The sequence below is a fragment of the Haliaeetus leucocephalus genome, unplaced genomic scaffold (assembly GCF_000737465.1).
Source record: "Haliaeetus leucocephalus isolate CR32 unplaced genomic scaffold, Haliaeetus_leucocephalus-4.0 Scaffold406, whole genome shotgun sequence".
Taxonomy (NCBI): Eukaryota; Metazoa; Chordata; class Aves; order Accipitriformes; family Accipitridae; genus Haliaeetus; species Haliaeetus leucocephalus.
The window spans coordinates 5,640,100-5,654,111 of record NW_010972842.1 but is presented as its reverse complement, the minus strand read 5'-3'; the positions used below and the strand labels follow the sequence as shown (position 1 = coordinate 5,654,111).

The 14,012-nt window shown below is 39.3% G+C and overlaps 1 protein-coding gene across 7 annotated transcripts in view; it reads right to left on the bottom strand.

Moving 5' to 3' along the window:
• PPHLN1 (periphilin 1) overlaps positions 1–14,012 on the bottom strand; it is a 72,759-nt gene that overhangs the window by 4,576 nt on the left and 54,171 nt on the right. The window contains exon 10 of one of the 7 annotated variants that reach the window (XM_010574067.1): positions 5,080–5,190. The exons of the other annotated variants lie outside the window; for them this stretch is intronic. Within the exon in view, the coding sequence (XP_010572369.1) occupies positions 5,173–5,190 (18 nt within the window). The 3' untranslated portion in view covers positions 5,080–5,172. Of the gene's footprint in view, positions 1–5,079; positions 5,191–14,012 lie in introns of those variants that run through there. 7 annotated transcript variants of the gene reach the window in all.

The following is a 14,012-nucleotide window of genomic DNA, read 5'->3' as shown; positions in this document are numbered from 1 at the left end:
AGGCAGTTCTAACAACAGAAAACAAAGGAAACAGCTCAGCTCCTCTAATAATAATTGAGCAATTTTCCCTCAACAAGCCTTCTACCCCAGCTGCTAATTCTGAGCCTCCTGGTGCCTCCTGCTCAACTGTGCTGATAAACCTATTTGTATAGCTGCGACGTAAATTGCATCACTGAGATGATCCCTTTTAAAATTACTTCCCCGCAATTAATGTGATTCAGTGATTCAATTCTAAAACCACATGCATCAGCACAACTGAAAGAACTGTGAGCCACAGTCATGAAGTGGAAATAACTTCATAAACCAGTTTTTATCCGAAGCCAGTGCACGACTACCAACCCTCAGAGAGAAGTTACTATGCTTTGCAGAAGGGAGTAGAGATTATCAATTACAAGAATATCAATTACAGGAGATATTAGTTACAGCTTAATAGTACAATCAACTATTCGAAAAAATTGTGAAAGCACTCAAAGCTCTTTTTCAAGAGGATGGTGGCATGGTTTAACCCCAGCTGCAACTAAGCCCCCCACAGCCACTTGCTCACTCCCCCCCGGGTGGGATGGGGGAGAGAATTGGAAGAGTAAAAGCAAGAAACTCGTGGGCTGAGATAAAGACAGTTTAACAGGCCAAAACCAGCATACATGGCATATTAAAATCCATCTCCTCCACAAAAGAGAAAGAGGCTATTTCTGGAAAATAAGCCAAGAATGTGATGCTTGAGGAAGAAAGAGAACTGAAGAGAAGACTCCAAACAAGCAAAAAAGCTCTCTGTTGGAGAAGAATACTAGAAGAATTTGTGACCTAACAAGGTTTGAAAATAACCCTATCTTTAAAATTCCAGCTGATACTGATTTTGACCTCAGGCCATGGAAGGCTCATCCATAAACATCTGGAACTAAAAACTGAAAATGATTCCATGTGTGGGGAAAAAAGAAATAATGTTTTAATACTGAAAAGGAAGAAAGGGAATGATACCAACAACATGATTATTCTGTCTGATATATATGTCAGGTAATCCTGAAAACAGCTAAAGCCATGGGGTGATCATTTACCAAGGCCCTAGCATACTTTTATTCTCTGACCTAAGCTATACCACCAGCAGAATGGAAAGAATGTATAACACTTTAGTAAGCAGATGAAGGAGAAGCAGAAACAGCTGTTCGATTCCCAAATACATAAATATATTTATATTTATATAGACACACACAATATATATAGCCTTGATTTTTCTGTGAATGAGAAGTATATAAACTGCATTCAAATTCTCTTAGAAGAGTTTTCCAAAATCAGCACACCTGGCACCTGTGAGGTCAGAGGACCACAAATATGCCTACTTTTATATTATTCTCACGGCATTTTAGCTCTTTTTATTCTTACATGACGACAGCACAGAAGCTCTGGCTGAGACCAACCCTTCACCATGCTAGTCTCTGTATAAGCACTTGGGCTTTGTCTAGATGCAAATCTAAAGGTGTGACGCACCTGCCACATGTTAGTGAACGCTCCTCATATTTAAGAAAACTAACCCAAAATTTGCACTTTGAACTGTTTAAATATAGCTAAAAGACATTTACTTCCAGATCTAGCTAGAGCAATGGAGATATTAGTCCCCCAGGTTGGAGGTGATCAAGCCCTGGAACTCAGCAGGCAGAACAAAACTTTTGAGAACTTCCTAATCTGCGTCTGTGCAAAGTTTTCACAGTTAACCCCAAAGCACCATCAACGGTGACTTAAATTACCATGTACGCTAACGTGAAAGAAATGAAGGACACCACACATTCTGTTCTTCCAGGCCAGCTCTGGGACGTTAACCTCTGATGGGGAAGAAAGAGGGGCAGAAGCAAGCATGTGGGGACTGCTCATGTCTTAGACTGCTATATCCCTCCTGCTATGATAATCTAAAAATGGTCTTGGCTTAAGCCAAAGAAAACATATCAAATGGCTCAGCCGACAGGTGGAAAGCACCTTCACCAAAACTTTGTTGTAAACCTGAACTCTGGGTGTGGATGAAATCACACCTAGTTAGGGAATATCTTGATGATGCGTCTACTACTCACTGACAAAGTTCGCGTCATTCCCTTTCTCTGCCTAGCACAGCCCCATGCTCTTCTCCAAAACTGTTCCAGAGCTGCCTGTGTATTTTGTGCAACAGAGCTGTTGGACAACATAAATAGTAATGAGAAAAAAAGCTAGAACTTAAGATGTCCTCCCCTGCAAGTGACTACAGTCTGCAGGAGAGTCAGAAACTTTGTCATCTTGGTCTTAAAAGTCTTGCACACCTGGCCAAAAAGCAGCTTCATTTCAACAGCAAGAGTAAACACAATATTCAAAGGCGATGAGGCCAGGAAAAACAGAGAAGGTAAAATGGAGATATTTGCAACACTTATTTCAACCCACACACACCAAGTTTTCCCAGCTTAGCTCTACAGTCCGTACAAAGAAAGGCTTTTTAACTTCTCAAGGCAATTCAGAACAGCTAAAACTACAGGTTCTGCTCTAAGCAGCCTTTGAAGAAGAGGGAAACAAGAGAGAAGTTCCCTGATAACTGGAAAGACCCTCAGGAAGACCAGCCCCACCAAGGTGCAAGTTAGCCTCTATATCTCCCACATCCACAGCGGGTAGAAAGTACAACTGAGTAGCAAATGGGAGATGCAAATTTCTCCTCTCCGTCTCAGAACTCAAGTGAATCTTCACCTCTCATTTCTGGGAGAATTGTTCTAATGAATGTGCTTTATTTTATATAAAGGTAGACAACATTAACTACCTTCTCCAGCTATGCTTTTGAATGAATATGACCTAGGCACTTTTTTTGAATGCTCTTGGCTTTATGCAGACGTAAAAGCCCCTTGAATAGGAATTATCAAGAGACTTGTGCATGCAAGGCTCGAGCAGCTTTATGCAAGAGATGGGCAAATTCATTTCAATGCAGAAGGTGGTACTTCTGCTCACAAACACAAGCAGGACCACCAGGCATGAGGAGGACCGCATCCATGAAGTGGATGTGATGATTTAGCAAGTGAAATTGATGCCCGTGATTTAATCTGTAATTTTCAATCCCTTGCTCTTTTTCGGCATAATCTTTCCTGCATTTTTGAGTATTCTTATCATTCCATACATTTACAGATTGATCTAACGCTCGCTCATCTCCACCAGGACTCCTTCACAGCAACACGACGTGACTCTAGGCTCTCTGAGCAGCTCTGCACCGTCACTGCTTGCGAGTCAGTGCTCCTCCTCAGATGCCTGTTCTGAGCTCCTCATCCAGAGGGCCAAAGACTCTCAAGACTCAGTTCACACGGGGCAAAGAGTTAGGGTTGTGGCTCAGAAGCCATGTTAAACAGCCTGCAACCCTTAGATATTAACTCACCGTTGAGAAGACCCAACATGCCCAGCAATCACAATCTTGTATCTGTGATTCATGCAAGTATTCATTTAATATGTTATCTTTCAGAAGACAGAAACTTTTCAGTTACTAAGGGCACATTCCCACAAGTATCAAATACCCCATGCAAGGAGGAAAGAAGCAACATGCTCACTGGTAGTTTGATTTCTGACAAAGGCAGAGCTTGAACTTGCAGAGCACAAGTTTGAAAGCCATACCGCATCCCTTCCAGACACCCCAGTAATGAAAAAGCAAACTGCATGAAATCTCTCTTGCTTCAGTGATGCCCCAGGGCTCCTCTACACCAGGCAGAGGTAACAGCTTTTGTTCCCCCAGCTAAACCACGATAGCTAGGTTGGTATAGCCCTCTGGTGGTATAAGCCAGCTTCTTATTTCCCCTCTTCAGCAGACCTAAAATAAGTCTGACAAAGCAATCTCCTCTTAACACAGCCACATCTATGCCAGGTTTTCCCCTGCATGGGTAGACAGATGATGAAGTATAATTTTTCTTGTACTCCTAACTAAGAGTAATACTAAAAGACTTTGTAATGTAGACCTAGCTCTAAGCTGATTGTATATGCAGTAAGATTTTGCATTATAATTGTGCATGTAAGCTCTAGCAAATTAGGAAACTACTATACATTGAATGACTTCAGTATTGCTGGTATCACAGTATTTTCTTTGCCAGAGACATCTTTTAGAAGGAATTATTACCTCTCCCCAAATCGCTTCTTTTTAATTTATTTACACACTATCTTGGATTTTTCTCAACCATGCAAATTAGACTGTACTGAAAGAGTGCAGAGAAATTTTCATTACTGCAGTGGTAATGTAATTGTACTGTTATGTTTATGAGTACAATATACAAATTTATAGCTCCACAGTGCAAAGAATGCTCAGAACTGTCATTAAACCACTTCGAGACAATTCTCATGATCAAGACATTTAAAATTGGTTTTCAACCAAGATGAACTATTTTTCGTGGCTACAAAAAGCTACATTAATGTACAACAAATTTAATACTCTGTTACAATAGTGGTATACAATTTTTAATTATAAAATATCAACAAGTCTATTCCCTTCTTAAAAATGCACTAACAATTTTGCCTTGAATCTGTGTAATAATTTCTGCACCCATTAATCAATGTGTTTACAGACCAATTAGATATTCATTGAAATGCAAATTGGGGGAAACAAGTTATTTAATCTACTATGTAATAATGAACAATTTCATGTTAATTTGCTACTTACTGAAGAGATGCAAAATATTAAAGTTATTTCCACTTAAATGCAATTCTGCCTCCTTTTCCAGCGCTTGGTTTTATAGATTTAATCAGCTTTCGGAACGTAAGCCCACCATTTTGGGCATTTAAATACCTGACTGAAAGGTCTGCTGGCAGTCCCTCACGTGGAATGGAATAGATGCTGATACAGCCATCCTTTTAAAAGAAGCGTGAATTCCAATTTGAACTCTGCTTTGCCCTCAAGGCCCGGGACCAGCAACGCGGGGGATGGCGTGTGAGCACAGCGTGGCAGGGACGGAGCCGGGAACTGCGGAGCTGGGGAGAAATCCCCTGGGAACAGCAGCTGAGACCACCCGGCTCTGAACTCCCCAGGATTTGGTCGCTGCTCCCTGCACCGGGCCACGGTGTTTCTGTTTCAGCCGGTCTACAGCATCGTGCTTCTAGGACACGGCATCTCCTGTCCGCGTTTTTATTTGTTCCTTTGATCAAACTAATTTGAAAGAGGAAGATGCAGTCTAAAACAGCACCGCTGCAAGGCTTCCCGCTTCATTTTGAAGTAGAATTCTAGTATGAAAAGAGAGGAAAAGTGCTCTGTAAAACTGGGGTGGGGTGTCTATGTCTGCAGTAACAAACTCCGCTGAGTTTACACGTATGTTTTTAAGGCTGAAAACCCTGAGGAGTTGGCTTGGGTCCCGAGACACAACTCTGGCCTTTTCCGTGCTGTGTAATACACTGGGAAGAAAACATGCAGGCTAAATTATTTACTTGCATGAAACCATTATCTCCAGTTTAAGCTCAAGGCATCATCTGGATACTCCTTTGCTTCATATCATGCCCTGGTGACACCCCTGCAATTACGGTGAAGTCACGGGGGTTTGCTCGGTGTGGAGCCCATCACGGCTCCGGAGAAGCCGGGGACCGGCCGGGGCGTGCGATGATGGCAGGAGCACCCGAACAAAGCTGCGCTGCCTCGTCCTCCGCAGGTCAGCCTCATCCTCCTAGGGCTTCTGTTGCTCCAGCTCTGCCCCTCAGCAATAATACTTCTAATCATCACTTCTGTAGAGAAGCAACATCCCTCCTCAACTCCTTTCTTCTTCCTCACACCGTCCAAACAAAAATTTCCATGTTTTCGTGCATTTACTCAATGCTTATTAAAGCAATCTAAAGATGGAACGTTCAGCTGCTGTATGACACTGTTGAGCAGTGCCAGAAAATAATAAAAATAAAAAGCAATTAAAAAGACAAGTCCTCAACGATGGTAGTGAGTGTTTACAGCTCCAGCTACACAACAAGGACAACTCTGTAGAGCAAGGCTATACAGTTCTGAACATTCATTGCAAAAGCCAACCAAAGCGGTACCATTTAGAAAACTGTTCTTACGAACTAGCGAACTGTCTCAGCTCTCTCTTAAGTCAAAGTGAACAGGGAAAGCATCACATACAAAGTATTCACCACAGTGCATGATAAACCTGAAACTGCTATGACTCGTACTGCCTGGCAATTAAACTAATATCTGGAAAGTTCAGCAACAGAGTTTTGATTTATGAAAACTTAACATTTTCCAAATAGTTCCCCATTGCTTTAAAATTATTACAAACAAGTTTTCAATAAGAAGCAAGAAGTTTAAATATATTGCTAGGAAATCTGTATATTTACTTTCATCATTTTTAATACTACAGTGGAGGACTTTAAGCGAATGTTTAAATGAACAAGAATTGATACACAACAACAATGTACCTGACAATACACTTCATTTAATGTTATGTTTTGGCAAGAGCAAGTGCATTACTTCTTCAAGAAATGTCTTGCTCAGTCAAGCAGAAGTAGCTCCCATGTGGGAGAGCAAGGACTATTATGTTACATGGTTTTACTGGAGATAATTCTTTACTAAACCAATCAGACCACATAATAACAGCATTCTAACACCAACTACAGGCCCTTGGAGACCAGTTTGTGTGTGGCCTAGATTTCATAGGCTTCTTTACAACAGATGTGTTGGATGAGGGTAGTGTTACTTCATATATTAACTTGTGTGTTCCTTAGGTAAAACAGCAGTATTAGTTTAAGTTCCACCTCTTATATATTCTTATAAAAAATGTGTGCCTTCTGCAAGCAGATGATAAATCTGAATTCAAATAATCTGTAGCAATTACAATTCATCGGTTTCTAAACCTCACTAGAAGTACTGATAATCTGTTAAAGATGTATCAATTACACCTTTTCAGCTCACCTATAAGAATACCCAGCTACATGTTTAAGAATGTCCAGCTACAAAAAACTGTGCAGCTAAGTCCAAAAATTGTCTGAAAGTGCAACAACTTATGTATCTATTAATTTCCCTTTGTTCTATAATGATCTTCAAGTCTAGAAACTGCATTTTCATAGGGCCATAAATGAAAACAAAATCATAAAAGGTCTCCTCTCTGACAGATGCTAAAAAAATCCCATTACTTGAAATGCACCAGTTCAGGATTAAACAGGAAATAATCAGCTTTATGCCAAAGGAAGGACCTCGCCCTGCAACTTTTTATTTATAAAATACTGAATTGATGGAAAGCTATTTCCTAAATCTGCTCCATGGTAAACTTATTGCTCCATCCAAAACAGGAAGGGTGAAGTTTATCTACAAAAGACTCTGTCTATGTTAATTCTCATGTTAAAAATGCTTTAATAGCATTCAGTTATGTCCACTGCCCATAAAGGAAAGCGATATTCATTTAAGCTTCATCAGAATAGGCTGTATATTAACAGCAACAATTATGTGACAAACCAATCTTCCTTGTCATAAAAACACATAAATATTTTTGTACGGAAAGTACAGTAGTTTAAAATCCACATATATGGACTGTGCTGCAGTCCAGATCAGCAATGATGCATGAGCTTTTACCAAAGAGTAACTTGTGGTGATTCAGTTTTGCCTCAATACAAGTCTTCACACTTTCAATTCCAACAAATATCCTCAGCTACAAATATTCTACAAATATTCAACACTCTGCATTAAGAGGGCTCATTTTTGTTAAGGGCAAGACAGAGTTTTATTCTGAGGTGTGGATCACCTATATTTTCTTCAATAGCACAATGTAAATGAGCAGCAAGAGAAGAAAACAAAAAAAATAAATCTTCCTTTTCCAATTGAGAGCAACTCCCAGCAGCCCAGTTCCACGATTAACTGGCAGCAGCATTGTTATTGTAAACTCAGAGCTAGTGGACCGATGAGTTTAAAGAACCAGCCCTTAAATGAGAAGGCTTTCTCACCATCACCGTCTAAAAAGCAACTTTTTTTTTTCATCTTCTTTAATGGTTAAAAAAGAATGCTAAAGCAGGTTTGGATATGCATGCCAGAGGCTAGGTTTTTTAATCACATGTGCAGCATAAAGAAAACACTACACAAAATAAGTCAAGTACTGTATGTAACGGACAACTCTTCAGAAAGGAAAAGCAACAGCTGCAAGAAGAAAAACAATTACTTAGATTACCAACATTTTATTACTTAGTTTATGTTAAACCTTAAGGTTTCTGAAAGTTTAGAATTACTTCACACATTATATTGGCCTCACAAATCAGTTTTATTAGTGCCTCAATAACGGATCAAATTTTTTTCATGTCCAAGTCATGATCCTGTCTCTACCCTCTAAATAGTCACTCTCATCATTTACATAAGCACTCATTTCAAATATAAAAATCAAATAAAGGAAAAATAAATTAAGGCCATGTTGTTGAAGACTTCTGTAAGCCTTCCCTAGCTTGTGGATGGATATCTTTTTCCATATGCAGCTGTGACGGCTGAAAAGACTATTCCCCCTTCCCAGCTGTCACCATCCCCACGCTAGAAACCATCACCCCACTTGTTTGTGTGGGCCAGTAATACACAGGACTACTCCCAAAATTCATTTTTAGGCAAAATCAGCCTGATTAGGTCACATGCTAGCACACCAGTTGGGTTGCAGGGAGGAACCACCTATTCTGGGTGAGAAGGTGATGGGCAGCTGTGGATGACATCTAAAGAGAACATTTATCTATAGCCTTACTAGTGTGTCCAGTATCTTTGAGCTCATCTGGGACCACTCCCAGAACTGGTACCTAACCCAGACAGACAAAGCACACAGGATTTGTGTTGAAATATTCGCGTATCTTAGCACGTATCCTGAGTCAAATACAAAATACATAAAGAAACAGAACGTAAAGCTAGCGCAAAGGCTGGGGGTGGAACAGGTCAGAAAAGCTGTATGATGAAGCCTCATTTCTTATTGCAAATATATTCATTCCTTCTGTATTCTTAGCATTCAACACCCAAACTATCTCTCCTGAATCTGTTCCCACAATTCTAGCTATTTCCACTTCAGTTTGGAAGCAGAAATCCGATCCAAAAATTGGTAAAAATAGAAAGCATGTCTCTCCCCAAAGAGAAAGCCACAAGGAGTAGAGATTGTCTTTTATGGTTAGTAAATCACATGTCTTAGGGCAGTGATTACCAATTGTGGTTCCAAGGGAACGTAGTAGGAGTTCTGCATTTACTCAGTGGATACACCACTGACTGTATCCCACAGTACTTGGAATTAATTATTGGATAAGTTTGGGTTACAGCTGGTAAGTAATATTGAAGAATCACAGCGATTAGCTGGTTCAAAAAAGCTTGGGAATCACTGTTTTTTTCAATGTGAACTATTTTGCCATATGAAAAACAAGCCTATTTTGTATTTAAAAAGATCTTCTGAGACTAAGAACATTCACTTTCTACTACCTCATTACAAGCCTTTACTAATGAGATAGTTAAGCAATGCTGCAGCGTTTCAGCACAAGAACTGTTACCTATCAAACTCATTAAAGGAATGTCTGCCCTGTTCAATCCAGTGTCACTGAACATTTCCCAGAAGTTGTCTGATGAGGTGAACTGACAGAGGACAGATTTGGAATGAACTGGGCAAGATATGTGAACGCACTCATGACTTTTTGAAGTGTTCGCTTGTCTTCGGATTCTGGCATCCACTGAAAAGCTTTGATTCTTTTCGAGTCTGGCTTCAGTCAGTCCTTATAAAAAGTATTACGACCAACAGAAGAAAACTAGGACCATCAAATACTGTTTTGTGTTGGGGTTTTTTGAGACAGAGTTTTTGAGAGCTTTACCTCTGTATTCTTCAGATAGCTCAGAGCAGCTTTCTGTGATCCCTGACATCTATAAATTGTGATAAGAGCACGATGCAACAAATCCACTAAGTCAAAAAATAACAGAGATATGTCTAGTACTCAAGAGACAGAATTTAGAAGCACAGAATCATTTAGGTTGGAAAAGACCTTTAATATCATCAAGTCCAACCGTAAACCTAACACTACCAAGTCCACCATTAAACCATGTCCCTAAGCACCACACCTACACATCTTTTAAATACCTCCAGGGATGGTGACTCAACCACTTCCCTGGGCAGCCTGTTCCAATGCCTGACAACCCTTTCGGTGAAGAAGTTCCTCCTAATATCCAACCTAAATCTCCCTTGCCTCAACTTGAGGCCATTTCCTCTCGTCCTATCTCCAGCCACCTGACAGAAGAGACCAGCACCCACCTCACTACACCCTCCTTTCAGGCAGTTGTAGAGAGCGATCAGGTCTCCCCTCAGCCTCCTTCTCTCCAGACTAAACAGCCCCAGCTCCCTCAGCCGCTCCTCATAAGACTTGTGCTCCAGACCCTTCACCAGCTTGGCTGCCCTTCTCTGGACACGCTCCAGCACCTCAAGGTCTCTCCTGTAGTGAGGGGCCCAAAACCGAACACAGGACTCGAGGTGCGGCCTCACCAGCGCCCAGTACAGGGGGACGGTCACTGCCCTGCTCCTGCCGGCCACACCATTTCTGGATACTAGATTTCAAGGCTACTAGAGGTCTAGACTCAGTCCGCTCGGATTTACTTCATGAAATATCGACTCTAACTGTGAAACAGGGAGGCTGATTATGGTACCAGCATTTGTTTACTAGTAACAATAGTAAAGCCTCATGTGAATTAACAAGTCAATGAAATAAAATATAGCTTGAACAAATTAGCGGCTAAGCAACTCTGTCAACTTCCTGCAGGTTAAAGATGTGTTGAGTATCACCAGCGGCATTATGAATTGTGGTCACTTCAGAGATACAGCAAGTTCTGCCTCTGGCCAACACTCCAATGCGTAGAACCTCACTTTGGCAAATCACACAGGCAACTAAAAGTATGCGGGAGTTGACCCTTCAACTAAACACTTTATAAAATTTCAAATTAGCACCAACACCTTGAGGATTTGAAGATCTCAAATAATTAGGAAATCTGTTATATCTGCAAACATACTTACTTTGCCATATTAATCTTATCTTCAGAGATACATAGGCTATTGTTTGAATAGTCTACAATAACTCACTTTAGGGCAGACAGCAAAACAAATAATTTCAAGTCAAACAGCTAAAATCGAGGGAAAGAGTAAACTAATAAGGATGTAATACAAAAGAAGATCTAAACTAGATAATGAAACCGGAAACCACAGAACTATATATGAAAGTATTTATTGAATAAAATGTACTGCTACAATATAAAACTTTTTTATGCTGTATCTCTAAGCAGAATAATAGCTGTTGCTGATAAAGCCTACTGATGCTGGATTGATACAGTGTGTTTTGGATAAGAACAGCATGGAAAGAGAGCAGTGAAGTCTCTTTTGATAAGCAGAACTAAATAGTTTACTGCCTAAGATAAAAATAGGTTGCTAAAGGTCAGACACTTTAATGCAATAGCCAAAAGAAACAGTACCATGCCATTTACCTTTTAACCTTACTTCATAGAAGATTACCATGTGCTCTCAAAGATACAGAATAGACAGGGGTTATTCATACAAACATATCCTGAAAAATAAGGCATTCCTCCCTTCATGCAGCCTTCCAGAACTTTTTTTTTTTAACAAAACAGTTCGTGCTAATAAAGATCTGGCTGAACTACACTGTCTGGAAACAGAATTAAATGAGGAAAAAAGATTTAATTATTTAGAACAGAGCAAGCCAAATTAAATAAAAAAACCACAGTGAAAATGAATGACATTTTCTCATTTCATTTAGAAATTCCAGTGGGCTTTTTGTTTTTTAAAATCACGTAAGGGTAGAAACATTGCAAACTTCCTATTTTCAAATCAGCAGGTAAGACATTTTGCTATTTCAAGGATTAGTATCCACAAAGAATTGATTTACATGCTAAACAAAGGATAATTTCATTTATTTATTTATGAGTACTATGGACTGTGTAGAATAACAGTGACTGTTTAATTTAAAAAAAAAAAAGTTGCCTTCTGCAGGGTAAGTCAGTAGCTTACACTCCTAATGAAGAAAATAAGACTAACACTTTCCATTTGTTGGCTGCAATGCACTGAAACCAGATCTTAGAGTCATTGCTTAGTTTTAATATGATCCATTGACTCACTTCATCTCACCTCAACTTAGTATTAACCTCTCTTTCACTTCTTTACCTCCTCTCTTTGTTCACCTTAGTTCTCCATTGCTCAGAAAACTACACTGTGGACAAAATCAAATCACTCTTTCTGCTCCGAAGATGCTACAGTTGGCCAACACAAACCACTACTGCCTCTGACTACCTCCACTTCTGCCACCACAATTTTATCTGAGTCCTCCCTGTTCCCTTGGCAAGTCTTCACTCAAGCTCTCATATAACCTAGCTCTCTGAAAAATCGAAATTCATTGAAAAATATTTCACGTCAATTAGAATTATCTGAGCACCTTTGTATTACCTTGTGACATAAATGCATTTACACTTCATGCATTTCTAACAAACATGAACACATAAACAAAAGGTATGTTTCATAACTAAATGGAAACATTTAAAGAACAGAAACAAACACTGCTCACTGTATACATCATGTACATATGCACACATGTTCTTTCAGGGCTTTAATATAATATATGATACAGCAGCTTTAAGGAATACCGTAAAAAGCTACTTGCTTACCAGTTACACATACATGCTGAACAATTCACATTGAAATTAATTGCAAGCATACCAATGAAAGCTTGTATCCTTATATGCATAAAACCTTACCTTACACTATACATTGAGTATTCATACTCAGTTACCATGTTAAATGACCTTGCCTCTTTTAAAATCTTAGTTGATCCACAATGGACAAAAACAAGCTCAGCTCTTTATCCCTAACAGACCTCTGCAAATCTTAATACAACTCTTCAGCAATATGCACACGTATTTTTCAAGAATACTTAGTCTTACTGTACAGAAACATTCAGTCAAACAGCAACAGACTGAAGAGAAACTGAAGCCTGAGATAAAGAAATAAGACATGAGCCATGTTACTATAAAGACACTAGACTTTCAAAAATACCCAGTATAATTCTTAACAAAAGAGTTACAAGTGATCAAGTCCTGCTTTTCCTAAAGTAGAAAGGATCATTTTTATAATAAATATCATGATTCAAAAGAGTGAACACTGGTCCATACGCAGAGTAAAGAAAGAGGATTGTGTTGCAAAGCAGAGGTTACATTCTTGGCAGTCCCCAATGTATAGCACAGGTCTAAGACAAGCAAGGAGGTACCTTACATTTTCACTGCACTGTCAGAAGTACATACATGCAAAAACTATGTTTCTGCCATCAAAAAAAAAAAAGTATTTGGATCAATATAAATGAACAAGGAAGGAATACTCTTTACAGTGGATGAGATACTTCTCTTTGGAATCAGTGCTCTGGCTGCTTACCATGACATAAGTAACCCCTACACTACTTAAAAGGCTCCAGAGCCAACTCATTATAATGATACATGCTTTTCCTGGTAGCAAAGAAGCCCATCCCGCTTTAATTAGAAAGAAACGCTCCTAAAACAGATTTTCTTTGGTAACTTATCTGGGTCATGAGAGACCATTACTTTAAACTCAAGATTTTTTTGACCACCTCCCATTCCCCAAATACTGGCTGGCAAATGATGTAGAAAATTCACACACCAAGAATGCATACTGTATTTAACTAATTTTGTAAAAGTCTCTTATCAACTTGCATATAGATTTGCAATTTCAGATTAATCACATCTGGATTAGGTACGTTAATGACTCAATACTACAACCATTTTACTGTATATTTACTAGTGTCCAGATGATAACGGTCACATTTGGAATACAGATGTAATTCCCAATCCAAAAGGAGACAGCAAGAATAACAAGACCAATGATTTTGTTGCATGTATTATGAAACATTTCACTGTTATTAAAAGCACCAAGCACTCATACATGGGCTCAAGAAACTAACAGCCTAAACCAAATCAAGGGTGAGTCAGAGAGCTTTCCAAAGCTCAGAGTTAAACATTTAGGTATCCTGTTACTAGAAAACCAAAGGAAAAAAAGCATTAACTGACCTCAGTGAAA